At 38.1% G+C, this 15,375-nt stretch overlaps 1 protein-coding gene across 5 annotated transcripts in view; it reads right to left on the bottom strand.

Moving 5' to 3' along the window:
* Positions 1-15,375, bottom strand: part of LOC106468901 (multidrug resistance protein 1-like) — a 96,363-nt gene that overhangs the window by 33,944 nt on the left and 47,044 nt on the right. For all 5 annotated transcript variants that reach the window (XM_022397266.1, XM_022397267.1, XM_022397270.1 and 2 more), the window contains 2 exons: positions 6,470-6,580; positions 5,956-6,081 (listed from right to left, as the gene is read on the bottom strand). In XM_022397266.1, coding sequence (XP_022252974.1) covers positions 5,956-6,081; positions 6,470-6,580 — 237 coding nt within the window. The remainder of the gene's footprint in view (positions 1-5,955; positions 6,082-6,469; positions 6,581-15,375) is intronic.

Here is a 15,375-nt window from a genome sequence, read left to right as displayed (position 1 = left end):
AAACGTGCAGCTCATGTTATGCTATCGAATTACATTACCCATGAGCTGCTCACATGTGTGACTCGTGAACCATTTTAATTATATTATTATTATTACTTATTTTACCTAATCTAGTCACACTAGTGGAAATTCAGGATTTTTTTTTATACATTTCCTTGTAGAATTAAGAACTTAAAACTTGGATACTATTAAAATATGGATTATTATCTAAGATTTTATGCTATTCTAATTGGAATAACATAAACAAAAAGTAGTTTAATAAAAGTTTGAATGTAAGACACTAAAACCTTATGTCATGTGCAACAGGGTTAAACATCTAACACTAGTGAAATAAGAGAACAGACTAGTTCATTACAAACAATATATTTCTTACATGACAAAATCAGCTTGAAATTCTGATGCATGCCTTGAAACCACAACAGTTTCAATTGGAGGATTCTAGAATTTGAAATTAAAAACTTTATTTGGGCTAAAAACTGGAATAATCAAAATTATTTGTTTTTAATTGTTACAATTTTTAGCAAAATAAAGTTTTTTAAAACCGTAACAAAAAAGATGTGTATCAAATAAAGTTTATGTTACTGTTTAACATTTATAATATTCCACAGGCCAAATGAAACTTACTTGTGATTAACTGGAAAAATAAATCTCAATAATGGCAAAGAAAATGTATTATTAATGTCACAGAAGCTTTCACAAATAATGGCTACAAGTATACATCAATAATAGCATGATGTAAATTAGATCACAAAACTTAAAATTTTGTCATGTGAAAGTTTAATCAATTTAATATACTGGCAAATGTTAACATTTTCCTTACATGAAAATAGCTATCTTCCTTGCATTGCTGCCAAAGAGATTTGCATGCCACTAGCCTTGAGGCAACTCCCACCAAATTTCACATGAATTGCACTACTGCATGATGATATAATTATGCAACAAAGCCCTTTATCGATAAGAGGGTGACACACCTCCATGCGCACTAACTCTCCCTTATACAGCACTCATGTAATCTTCATTCATGGATGAGGTAAAGAAGACAATGTGCACAGAAATGGGGATAATGAGTGGGAATGTGTGTTGAGGTATGTATTGGAAATACAGGGTATCCACTTCACCCAGAAGAAAGGGGGAAGATGAGAATAAGTCCCATTTGTCACAGGGACAGGCATAGAATAAGAACATGATCATCTAGTAATTGCACACAAGTGGTTGAACAGCCAACATGTGTAGTGTGGTTGGGGCAAGTTCAGACTACCTTGTGTGCTCATTTCAACTCTACCGTCAGATTCCGACAGTGTTCACCTTGACTCAACTCAACAGACACTGGAGGGCACAGCATCATAATGCATGCTCACCTCAATTCTACTGAACAGAACTAGGCTGCAGGAAGAGGGCACAAATAACTTGTACTACACTGACAAGAGTCACTACTGCCCCACTTCCCACTGTATTGGTACTCAACTGTATGTTGCATCAGCATACAAGTCAATCAGTGAGGGTTCTCCATAGTCCATCACCACAGTGGCTAGGAACTGGTAAGTGGCAAGGATCTCCCATGCTTCAATCGATAAAAAAGAAGGGGGAGAATTTGAAGTGGGGAAACTCAGAGAAAGGATCTAGATCCCATGTTGGTACATCGGACCAGAAAGGTCTTTTCCTGATCACAAAATCCTATTTTGAAAAGCCAGCAAGTGCAAGCAATAGAAGTGGACAGAACACACACACACCTGATACTGGCTTTTTCCTTGACAGTCCATGAAACAGGTAAGGCCTGGAATGGACAATTGAGAAATATATATGTACATACCATGGCGATACCTCAAGCGGTCTTGCAGAACACCCCATCTCACAGTGAGGACAAGTATAGTCAGGGTAGATGGCATGAACACTTTCAGTTTTTCTGGCTGCATGTAGAGTTTGGGTAAGTATACCCTGGGGGAGGCACTACCAACCATCTGGTGGGATCCTATGAATGAAAAAGTGGTTCTGAAAGAGAAATAGTACATATTATTTTCAAAGATGGTGGGATAGAAGAACAACTACATGTGGAAGCCAAAAAATCATTAGAAGATAAAACAGCCAGGAAGTGTTAAAAATTAGACAAATGTGTGGAGAGTGTACATATGCCTGCTTGGAGTAGTTCAATCTAGGGCCATCAAAGAAGAGAAGTAGAAGAGTGAAGAAGGTGACCAAATGAATGAGAATGGATGTGAAACAGTCTGTAAGCATCCACAACTTGAGATGAACATGCCAACCAGAGGAATCAAAGAACCCATCCAGTAAAGAGAAAAAGAGAGGTCTATAGATAGGGAAGACAAATGCAGGGATCACAACTGGGAGAGGTCCACGATTAGGCACACTAAACAGCCAAACAGGTGACAGGACCCAATATGAGTATGAAGGGTGCAAAAGGTAAGAGACAGAAGGGAGATAGGAAGAAGTATGGCTAACCTTCTGAGCAGATGAAGAATGGGTAAGGAAAGATTGGTCTGGAGAGAGAGATATAGAAGTGTAGTGGAAGATGGTACAAGAAACATCTATAGATAGACATCCAACCAACAGTAATTGTAGATAAGAAGGAGAAGGAAACAACAGGAGAGAAAGATGGTACAAAAGGCAAGAAGCTAAAGGCATGAATGAGGTATATACAAAATAGTACAAAACCTCATTATGGTCTCAGACAGGCGTGGGAGTTGGGTGAGGAGAGCAGAGAAAGGAGAAAGGCCATGGACAAGGTCTCCTGACAATTAATAAGATGGAGACTGACAAGACAATGATGAACAGCCAAGTAAAATAGATAGAAAGGTGGTTCACAGTATGACTGCCACAATGAAAGGAGTGGTGGAAGGATCAATGACAAATGGCCCACCACAGTTGCTGACAGACAAAAATGGTGGAAGAGTGACAAGAACATGACTAGAATAATGCCATATAAATGGAAAGGTCTAATTCAAAGGATGACAGATATAGCAAATTCCACGTGTAAAGAAGGAGAATAACCCTCAATGAAGAAGGAATGCATGAGGATGAATCAGGAAAGCAAAGGGAACTTAAAGAAAGGAAGAAGGGTATAAATGTTAAGTAGACCAAGTCTGAGCTAGGCAAAGAGGCACCAACAATAGAAACCAAGAAGAAAAACAGTATATAAAGACGAGGACCAGAGGGAGAAGAAAAGTAGGAGAATAGGCATATAGTAAAAAGGTGAGACCAGGCCTGACTAAGAAAATCAACAGCCAGAGCCAAAGGATGAGGAATAGTGGACCATAAGGGTTGAAGACAGGAGTTATGATGAGTGGCAAATGCATCCAAGAAGGGCGTGTCCAACCAAGAGCAAACCCCACAGAAAACCTGTTGATAGAAAGTGGACTGGCCAAGAAAGGTGGTCCACCACCAAGATTTAAGCTCTCAGCAAATAATATGCAAGAAAATCAACCTAACACCCAAAAGACCTGGAACAGGAGTCTCATGAACAGTTGGTGCAATAAACAACTATGGATGAGACTAAGTGGAATATGACCAAGTGATTCACCAGTAGGGGCAGGAATGGGAGCATGCCTGATGAATAAAGAGATGATCAAGCACATTGATGTGGAGTGAATGCATGATCAGCATCCAAATGTCAGAAGTCCTGCCTCAAAAAAATGTGCCTCAATAGAGAGACAGGCATAAAAAAAGGGAGAGATCAAGTTTAAGAGTCAGTAATGGAATGCAGGTAGTAATCAGGAAAGATGAAAAACCTGGGAAGATAACAAGGACAGAAGTAAAATAACAACAGACTAGATCACCAGGCAAAAAGGAACATCACTGAAGACTTCTGGGCAAAGAAAGTGAACCAGATGAATAACAAACACATTTGAAAATGGAAGGGGTACATTTAAGAGGAACGTTACCAAACTCAATGAGTCCCAACAGCAGCTGAACAAAATATGGATGTTTAGAACAGAGAAGTGTAACAGGCAAACCTAATGTTTACAGAAGCATGAAGAAGTAACTTAAATAAAAGGCAAAGTAAGGAGAGGGAATACAGAAGGGAAGATACCAGGGAATCATGAAAAGGAAAGGAAGAAAGTCTATAAAGCAGGACAAAATGAGTCACAGATGTTAGGGGTGTGAGGAATTTGGGCATGGGAAAAGAGCTATTAGAGACAGGTAACAGTATAAATCCTAATAACAAGCAAGACAAAAGAACCCCTAAGAATAGTGGGTCATAAATTAAGAAAACAAAAAATAATAAAGAACACAGGCAAAAAATAAGGAAAGGAGCATACGTGAGAATGAAATCCATAAAGAGATTGAAAGGTTAAAGTCATTTCATGAAGAATTACTCAATGCAAATCAGGTGAAAGTCATTATCCAACAGGCCAATAAAAGAAATTCAGCTAACAGGATGGAAGTAGGAGGCCCATTAAGCACGTGGTAATCCACAACACATTGAACAATGGGTGCAATGACCCTAATAGTTACTGAATGTCCAAAGCCCCAGCAGAAATAAGGCCTAAGTGTGAACAACGTTACACACTCAGGACCAAGTTCAAATCATAATGAAAATTAAAGCTTTTGAAAGATAAGCCAAAGAAAATGAAAATCAAAGTTCATTAATAATGCAACTCTCAATAAATTTAATGCAGATGAGAAAATTAAACACATCTGTTCAATACAATGCCAAAGAGAAGAATGAAGTTTACATGAGCACATATTCATAAGGGAGTTAGTGCACATGGAGGTGTGTTGCCTTCCTCTTGGCGAAGGGCTTTGTCATGTGATTATGTCATTATTCAGTAGTGCAATTCATGTTAAATCATGTGAAATTGGGTGGGAGTTGTGTCAAGGTTAGTGGCAGGCAAATCTCTTTGGCAGATGCACAAGGAAGATAGTTATTACTGTGTGAGGAGGCGAGGTATCGTCTCAGAATTATTAATTTCTTCCGTGGATAGAATATCTTGTATGAGCTGAAAAAATGTTACGTGAAATAAGATCGTATCTGGATGGAACTTTAACATATACCTTTAATAATTACAAAAGATCTTCTGATAAAACATTAGAGGGCATATGTTGCAGGATGGACAAACTGGTAATGGAACAATGAAGACAACTTAAATATAATAACTAAATACATACATTTGTGTCCCATAACAATTAATTTAATTTTGCTTTGGAAAAATAAAATAAAATTGTTTCTTCCCAAGTTTACATAATTTTGTTTTAAGCAAGATGTTTAAAAACCAAAATACACTGGATAAAGTTTTTCAAAACAATGGATGTTCTGGTCATAAACAATCAGTTTTTTAAAAGATTTTTTCCACTTTGCTATAGAAACAAATACAAATTAATTTTATGGTGCTCCAAGTATATCAAATGCTGATCATAATCAGTACGTGTTTCATCACAGAACTATAAGACCATAATTTCTTAAAATATTACTGTGATATACAAATATCAATGTTACAGTGTCCTGGCATATGAACATAAACTCCCCTGAAATCAGTATTGTTTGAAAATATCCACAAATACTTCCACACCCATGATATACATAACTTTACTGAACATGATCCTTTCAGTTTCTCCTTAATTTTGTGCTTGCGTTGTATTGTAGACTGACAACATCAATGTCAACTCTATGGCAAGACTACTAATTTTATTATGCTAGGGCACTATATTTATTACTTTCACAAATATAATTAATTTATAATATTTTTGAATATTTGTACTGTATTTTGTCAGCCAAGACCATGAATAATTGTAAGACAAACATTCATAAAATTTAAAACTACAAATTTATTAAAAAAAACAATTAATCTACTATTAACAGCAAAACATCATGAAAACAATATTTGTATAACTGTGTTTAAAACATACCTTAGCCAGTATAAAACTGTAGTTTGACAATTTAACAACTCTTTCATAGTTTGTCCCCTACTTTATTTTAAATCTATCTGACCCATTTGAACTTACTGATCCTTTCTGTGGGTCATAGAACCTTAGCAATAAACTGATGATTGTAGATTTTCCACTGCCACTGGAACCACAAAGAGCTACTGTCTGACCTTCCTTTATAGTAAAAGATATATCTTTTAAGACCTAAACAAAGAAAGAAAAGTGTGTTGATTACATCATCTAGTAATAATGTTGTGCATTATCTGAAATGAAGACCTATAAAATATATATTATATTAGGGATAGAGAATAATATGCACTACAACTTCTCAAGACAAATCATTCATGGTTTGACTTCAATCATTTAATTTTAAAAAGATATAACAGTAATGTGCATGTTTAAAAACATATTTCATATTCACCAGTGTCTTGATGAATTTGAAAATAGCTGCAAAAAAATTTACTGATCATGTATTAAATGAAAGTTATTAATGTTAAATGAAGGCATGACAGAAAAACTCACTACATTTAAATATATAATTTATTTCAATAAGAAAAAAATAGTACAGAACACAAACATTTCTATTACTAACCTGAACAGATTTTCGGCATGGGTAAGTGAAATTTACTTTTCTAAATTCAATACTAGGTGTCATTTGCTGTGGAAAGATGCCTTTGTCAGAATATGGATCTATTTTGGGTTTCTGAAAAAAAAAGTTAAAAATTTAGTCATTCTCTAACAAAAGAAAAAAACAAGGTATATGGAATATTTAAATATTGAAATCAGTTCACTTTTTAACTTTTTTTAATGGTACTTTACAAACGTAATTTATATAAAAGAGCACAGGAGGTTTATATTAGTTTAACAGATACATCAGTAAAGGATTAAGTTGATTTGTGCTGCCCTCCACATGCAAACTTTTTATAATACATGCCACAAGCCCCCCCCCCCCACCTGCATCATATCTCCACCAATAGGAGGGCACTATTATTGCATGATGCATGCGACTCTCTATGCACCACTATCAAACCACTGCTTCTCATTTGGCAGTGCTTGAGTTCAGAAGTCTTTCTTTTTGCTTACTTCTCAAAGTGGTTTAACTTAATTTAATTTACTTTATTTCAAGAATTTTTTTCATTTTAATTTTGAAAGCATTTGATTGACCCATGTTTTGCTGCAAATTTTTACTTATTTGTTTGGTATCAAGCATGAATTCTGAAGTTAGCGTTACCAATTCGGGTACATTTCATTCGTCTGAAGCCACACTTCAGGTCACAGGTGTGGGTGACCAGTCGGGAGATTCATCAGCCTTTATTTGCAGGAAGATTGAGCATTATATGGGACAATCTTTTTTTCCTGCTGCTGCCCCTCTTCCTTCTGAGCCTTTCGAGCCTGGCCAAGCTGATGAGGATTTTGATCATTTGTTCCCTCCCTTCCCTGGAGTTTGCCATGCCTTCCCAAACCCTACTTAAGGATTCTGTTCGGCCCTCAACGGCTTTCTTGGATTATATTTTCCATTCATCTTACCCATACCATGTATTCCTGCCTTTTGTTTTATCCTGACAACTGTTTTGAGCTACCTCTCCTCGATCTATCTCCTGTCTGATGCTCTTCATTGAAACTCTGAAGGATTCTCTGGGGACATCTTCTCCTTCCTCACTTCATATTGGCCCACCTGTCGTCTTCAGATCAGACCCAGCAAACATGGATTATTTGTTGTTGGGACCTTTTGGGTCATGATGCCATTTTGTCATGGACCTGGCTCTTTATCTACGGGACCTTTGTGTGGCCCCGTTTTTGAGATGTTTCACACGATACCACAGTTTTTGGAGTCATGGGTGGCATTAGTCCAACAACATTTTACCCTTTCTGGGGAAGTCCTCTCCTTCCACACTCCATGTTGGCCCACCTGTCATGTTCAGCTCTGCCCCATCGAACATGGTTTATTTGTTGTTGGGACCTTTTGGGTCGTGATGCCATTCTGTCATTGACCCAGCTCCTTATCTACGGGATCTTTCATTTGGTCCTGTTTTGGAGACATTTCATGTCTCACATGATCCCACAGTCTTTGTAGTTGATGGTAGCTTCAGTCTAACAATAATCCACCCTTTCTCATATGGTGGCATAGAGCTGAGCATGGCACAGATTGCTGTCTCCTGACCCTCCCTTTCCCAGCCCTTGCCACTTTGTCATTTTCACAATGATGCATGGTTCAACAATAATGGTTCCAGTGATCATCTGGTGTGTTCAAGTCTGGTGGGAGCTAGGCTGGTGACCTTGTTCATCGATAGAGCCCTTTCATCTTCGATGTGTGGGTTCACTAAGTTTTGTCAGAGGGATTTGTCAGGCCTTTTCTCACCCTTCCACCCTTGTTTTGTGTGCTTGTTTCCTTTCCCTCTCCTTGGGATCCCTTGTCATGCCAGCATCTATCTGAGGCAGTGCAAGACCTCCTCACACAGCTCCATGCAGTTTGTGGGGGTTTTACTCCCACCCGTTTGTAGTTCCCAAAAATGACCGGGGACTGGTCATTAACATGTCCCGTCTCAATTGATACATTCACTCCTCATGCTTCACCATGGAATTCTAACTTACTCTTTGGTGGGTTTTTCTCCGGGTCTTTGGATGACCATGATGGATGTCTCCAATGATTATCTGCATATTATCATATCGGAGCAATCTTGTCCGTATCTTTGGTTTGTCCATTTTGGAGTGGTGTACTAATTTTGCATCCTACCCTTTGGTCTGGCTTCGGTGCTCTACATCTTCATGCCCTGGGGTTGCACTTTCACTTTTACATGGACAATTCCGATTAGGAGTTAGCCTGTCACACTTGTCAGCTAATTCTCAAAGCTACTTAGGTGGGCTGGTTGAGAAGTCCTTCCTTCATCTTACCTAGTACCTCATTCATCTGAGTGTTTTCTTCAACATCCATCTCAGTCAGACTCAACCTTCCCCTCCCTGGCTATGTTCTCTGGAACTGGCTATTCGGAATGCCCTGTCTGCTCCTTCACTTTCTGCTTGCGATGTTCAATTGCTTTTAGGGATATGGTCTTCTATGATTCCTCTCATACCCCTCAGCTGGGCTCATATGTGATCCCTTCAATCCATAGCTCGGGATCCATTGGATGCTCCTATAACCCTTCCTTCCTACATCCCTTCAGGGCTACGGTGCATGGGTCAATCACCACAAGGCTTTGGGCCATTGGTCTGTCAGGAAACATTCTTTTCATATCAATGTCCTCAAATTCCTTTCTTTCATCAGGCTTTGGATCACTTTCTTCCCATCTTCAGAGACTGCCAGGTCATGATCCATTCCAACAATTCAACAGTGGTGGCTAATATCAATCACTAAGGTGGCACCTGGTTGAGATCCCTGTGTTTTCTAACAATGGATCTTCTCTTTTGGGCCCATGTCATTATATTTGCTTGATGGCATGTCACGTATTGGGTGCTTTCCACCTTGTGATGGATTGTCTTTACTGACCCAATGGGTTTATTTGACAGAGTGGTCCTTTCATCCCCTTGTTTTTTTGGTGACTTTTCTATCACTGGGGTATCTCTCATATCGATGCATTTGAAACCACCCTCAATCACCAGTTATCTTTGTTATGGTCCCCAGTTTCCCAATCTTGGGCTTTGAGGATAGATGCCTTCAGCCAGGATTGGTCAAACAAGTTCCTTTATTTTATCCTCCTATCCAATTTCTTCATCAGGTAGTCTCCCTCATCCATACCACTCTGTGGAAAGTCCTTCTGATTGCTCCTTACTAGCCCACTCAACTGTGGTTTCCTCAATTACCCCACCTACAGTTGTTCTCTCCCATCCCTCTTCATTTATTCCCCAAACTTGTTCTTCAACTCCAGTCCTCCATCTTAACTCCTAGCTTTTGTCCAATCCCTGATGAGGAGATTTGGCTTCTCAAGATGGATGACATCTCATTTAGCTCATTCCATGCGTCCTTCATCCCTGGCTGTATTGGTGAAATGTAATGTTTTTTGCACCTAAGCCCTGGTTTGGGGTATTCCAACTTCTAGTCCTATGGTTGCTGGTATCTCAGAGTTTCTTATGTGGCTTTTTTTTGAGAAAGGGTCTTCAGTCTCCTGAATATCAGGTTATCAGGCAGCCCTATCCCATACTTTCCATTTTTCCAGTTACCACAGGGTCTTTGTTTCCCTTGTCCTTGCCATTTTGATCCATTCTATCCAGCCACCTAGGCATCCTGTACTTCCAGATTGGGACATTAACATTGTACGCCATTCCCTTACTTTACCTTTATTTGAGCCCAATACCTCGTGCTCTTTTTCACCTATCCCTCTTGGCCTGTGGGCGGCATTGGTCAAATCTGCTTGCTATCAACATCACTCCCACACTGTAACACCAAATCTACCTTCTCCTTTATTTCAATTGTTCCTTCCTTCCTAAGACCTTGGTGGTAACACAAGGTTAACTTGTTTTCACCCATTTCCCTTCCCTCATCCTTATCCGGATAGACTTCTATGGCCAGTGCATACCCTTCATTGTTATATTGCCCACACGGCTTCCTTCTGGGATTCCCATCTCTTTCTCCTGTGGCCACCCTCTTCGTCTCAGAATCTATGTCTTTTTACCCTTACCAATTGGGTTTGTCTTTTAATCCAGTTGGCTTATTCTTCCTTCTCCCTTTTCCAATGTGCCTTGTTCCATGTTACCTCCCATCAAATCCGACACCTAACATTTTCCCTTGTTTCTCATCTTCATCAACGTTTGGAGGAGATTCTGTAGTCGGGCATGTGGACCACCCTTCAGATGTTCATCTCCCATTACTTACATCACATCGTGGTTTCTGCTTCCTCTGGGTATTGCCTATCAAAGTCTTTATTAATGCTTTCTTTTCTTTCAGGGGCTCTTGGTTCAAATTTCGTATCTTGGATCCTGGTCTTTGGCAATTGTTGTCTGACCAGGTATTCTTTACACAAACAAATCCACACTGTATGCCATGTTGATTCGTGAGCTTTTCCATGGCTTTGCATGCTCACTTTTGAGATGGGGTGTTTCACAAAATCACTGGAAGGTCAATAACCTTGGGATATTTGCTTCATAAATAGGCCTGTCCTGAAGCATACCACCCATGGATGGCATGGTCTGCTTTTCATAATCATCATTGCACTGTCTTAAGTGTAACTGTTCCTCTGGATTCTCCAGTGCACCCCCCCCCCCTTCCAGTGGAGTATGGAAGTTTTTACCACTTGCCAGTTTCAAGCCACTGGGGTGGTTTACCATGGAGGCATCCTTCTGGATGGGTTCCAAATAGATGGCTATAACCATTCAGTTCAGAGTAGGGCGGTGGTGTTCTGTCAGTTTAAAAGGTGTAAAATCCTCCAGATTGAGTGACACATACCACAGAGTGAGATGTCTAAATGCAATTCATCCCTTCGATTGGGTGCCCTCATCCAACCCTCCCGTGGATAATGGTACTCCATGAGCTGGTTTTGGATATCGAGTGAACTAATCACTAAAGTCCTCACACAGGTTTGGGGTTATCAATCTTCCTCCTTTGATTCTTTCTTTCTGTGTAGTGGGTACATGGGATGTTTCTGTCCTGGGAACTCCCTCGTTCTCTCTTGCAATGGGGATGTTATTGACCTTTGGATGTTTTGGACCAGTCTCACAGTCATGGAAGTTGATTGAATGTGATGGATTTCCCTCAGATACCAGATGACACGTTCCTGGAGTCGGTGTTTTCTTCACATACACGATTTTAGGGTTTGAGGTGAAGCCGGTATGATCCTCATCCTACCCTTGCGTGGATAAGGAGGTTTTGGATGTAGTTGACTTTCTGAGTACAGTCTGCCATGCCCTAGCCATTCTGCACCATGAGACATATCCTCCATTACCCACTTTACTTCTGTGGAATTGAGTTCTTATATTTATTGGGTTGAGATTACTTTTCTAACTTATTCTGTCCTGCTCGGATGTGCTCCCTTCCTTTTCTGCCATGTTTGTTCCTAGCTTTTCATAGCAAATAGATACCTGGTTCAGAAGTGGTGCAGTGCCACTCCTCAGATCATCTGATCTATTTCTCTCATCAACAGAAGTATCCTTTTGGGTGGTACGTCTGTTCTTCCCTCACACCGGTCTCTCCTCCTTTTCAATGTGAAATTCAAGCTAATCTTGTGAGAAGAGGGAAGTAACGTATCAGAAATTATAATTTTCCTGTACTGAAAATGTATTTCCAATAGGTACTTCCCTCTACTCATACTTCCCACCCTTCTCCCCACAATCATCTGGTGCTTAGTTCATCTGCCAAACTTCGAAGTGATGGTTCGGTAGTGGGAGTCACATGCATCACATGATAGTAGTGCCCTCCTATTGGTGGACAGATGATGTATGATGATTTGCATGAGAGACATCTTGGAATCTTTGATTCCAGTTGGGGGGTGAGGTGTGGAAGGCTTGTGGTATGTTTTATAAAAACTTTGCATATGGAGGGCAGCACAAAGCTGGAAAAGCTAATGTTGTGAGAAATGGGAAGAACTGTATCAGAACTCTAAAACCTCCTAATTAAATTTCAAAAGTTTGTTTTTAGTAAAACTTTAGATTTTATCTGTTACTTTCTCTATCCTAACTGTACACAAGGTTGGTCAACTTGACCAAACTTGTAGCCACCAAAAAAAAATGTTAATAAATCTAAGTTACCAATTTTTTCTTTCTAGAATGACTTCAAATTGTAGCATGAAACTCTGTTTGTTTATCCTAAATAGCTTTAAACTCATAACAGTATACATCTATTTATGCTTAAATGTTATTGTTTTATTTACCCTTGGACCATGTCTAACTACTATTCACACCATAAAAGGTGTAAATTATGTGGCAAATGCATAACTCTCATTACAGTATTGAATTACATAATGTACGGACTACTCGTGAGCTACTTGCAAGCATAACTTATGAAAATTATTATTATCTATTTAACTTATCCAACCTAAAAAGTATATTTACCATGGTAAGTAAAGAATACACATGAAAAACAAAAAATGTAGTACTTAACTAGGTCTTTTTTTTTGCTGTCTACTGTCAATGATACTTAATCCTACTTTTTCATACTAATGGTATTACTGCACTAAATAATTTTTTATTTAATTATATAATGCTCCAAAGAACACAACATAATAACATGCAAAAAGTAGGATATGTCCCATAACTATCACAATTTCTCTGGCTTTCTAACTCTGAAAAGAGCTATTAGAAATTCAGCTACGCTCATTGATGTGCTTCCCATGGAATAAAGGTTGCACTGGAAGCAAAACTGACAGTTCTCTGTATAGAAAACAACGTAATATAATACATCATTTGATAGATTAAAACCTTGGCTTTCTATTAGTTATAAATAATATAGTATTGAATGTCAGATAGAACTATTGGCAATTTCTGAAAGAGAGGATGTGACAGGTGGACTTAAGAGGGATCTGATTTTCTATTTTATTGCTCTGTAACTAAATAAGATTGAAAGCTACGTAAATTATACTTTTACTGAGGGATTACAATATTACAGTGAGTAATTTACGTTAAATTTTGTACTTTTTGGAGGGGTGGTAAATAAATTAAAGAGGTGATGCATAGAGAGAGAGAAAATGTCACAATTCTCATACTACGAAATATTCAGGATTTTTTCAAATATCCCTTAAAAAATTAAGAACTTAAAACTTGTATACATTTTTTATGCTATATTTATTGGTATACCATGAAAAAATAGTAGTTTAATTATGCTTTGAATGTAACTCACTAAAATCTTGTGACATACACAGAAAAAGATGCCTGTGGAGAGAGGGTTAATTATATTTTGAATGTAATTCTTTAAAAGGTTGTGACATGCACAATTTAACCTACCTGTTGCTAAAGGGTTATACATAAAAATATAATTGATCTCTCAAAGGCTAGCATATAGGTCTCAACCACATTCTCTCCTCACCATCATATAACTGATGTAGGTTACACTGTCACTCACCTCTGCTATCATACAACACAATACAGGAAAGCAACTGTTGAAGGCTCTAGTGTCACATTTAGAACTGGATACACAAGGCCATCATACAACACAATACAGGAAAACAACTACCAAAAACTGAAGTGTTATATTTAAAGTAGATAATCACACAATCATACAATACAGAAAAGTAACTGTTGAAGGCTCCAGTGTCACGTTCACAAGTAGATAGCCACTGCCTTTCGTTGAGTTACAAAAATGTTAGCTGTAAACTAAACCCAAGTGTTTTTTCATTAGTAAAAAATACAAGAGAAGCTACCACCAAACAAAAAAAAAAAAAGAAAAACAAAGAGTAAAACTCCCCAAAGGGTTAAGACAGAAAGACAAGTTGTGTACCAGAAAACTGGTAATAACATGAAAAGATAATGAAGAGCAAAGTAATTATTAAGGTATTTAACACCTTATGCCGACGAAGCATGATCTAAAGATCAGTAGCTTGTGGGACATTGTATCACAATAATACTGATATGAAATTTGAAGAAATATAGGAACAATAAAGAAAAACTTGTTATAAAATTATTGTTAGTCTTAATGCAATCTAATATGAAACAAACCACTGATCAAAGACCAATACAGTTGAGGAAAAAGCTTCCAACATTGCAATGCTCATATTTCTCAAACAATGCAAGAGACAATTATCATCCTCACCAGTGGGGATAGCTAGCAGTTCAAGGCATCAAGACCACATGCTAATGTTCTTGTAAAAAGAAGAACAGGAATGTATATCTACAAAACTTCTGTTGACTTGTTCTCAACAGGCAGCAGAGCTCTGATAAAATGAAAAACAGGCTTAATATGTACATTATAAAAACAACCAGGTAAAATTTAATGAAATGAAAATCAAAGGACTTTATCCCTTGGTATCAAACACTTAAATGTGACGAGAGTAACAAAAGAAGTAGGATTTATTTGCTCCTCTAATAAACGTGTATGTTGCAACCGATATTTAAGAAAGGTGAACAGCACACCAAAGTTAATCAGTAAGGAGACAGCAGCAATACTGAGAAAAGAAGAAAACCATCCTCATTTTGTTATACTTTATATATTAAAATAGCAAATGTGTGAGCCTAAGGTTCACATTTTCAAAGTCACTACAATGCAAATTTAACACTTGATCTACTATTTGCCACTTTTTCAGTTTAATTTCTTTAACCATGTTACAAATGGTAAATTGTAGGCCTATTCATTTACATGCTGTAATGTAAATCAATGCTGAATTTGGGGTCCACTTTCATGGAATTCGCATAAAAATGTTTTTGCAAAATACCCAGGTTCCCTAAGAGGTTGGACTAAAGGTTTACCTGTGCAAATCTCTTGGTTGATACAATTCAAGTGGCAACATTTAGAAGTTGGTGAATCCAACAGTTGAGGAGAAGGGATTTTGGGGAAATTCCCAGGTTCCCTAAGAGGTGGAGTAAAAAATTTTATCTTTGTGCAAACCTCGCAACTGAGATGATTTGTTTGGTATCACTTAG

The sequence above is a fragment of the Limulus polyphemus genome, unplaced genomic scaffold, assembly GCF_000517525.1.
Source record: "Limulus polyphemus unplaced genomic scaffold, Limulus_polyphemus-2.1.2 Scaffold3209, whole genome shotgun sequence".
NCBI lineage: Eukaryota > Metazoa > Arthropoda > Merostomata > Xiphosura > Limulidae > Limulus > Limulus polyphemus.
The sequence above is the reverse complement of the archived record's forward strand: the minus strand, read 5'-3'. Positions and strand labels throughout refer to the sequence as shown.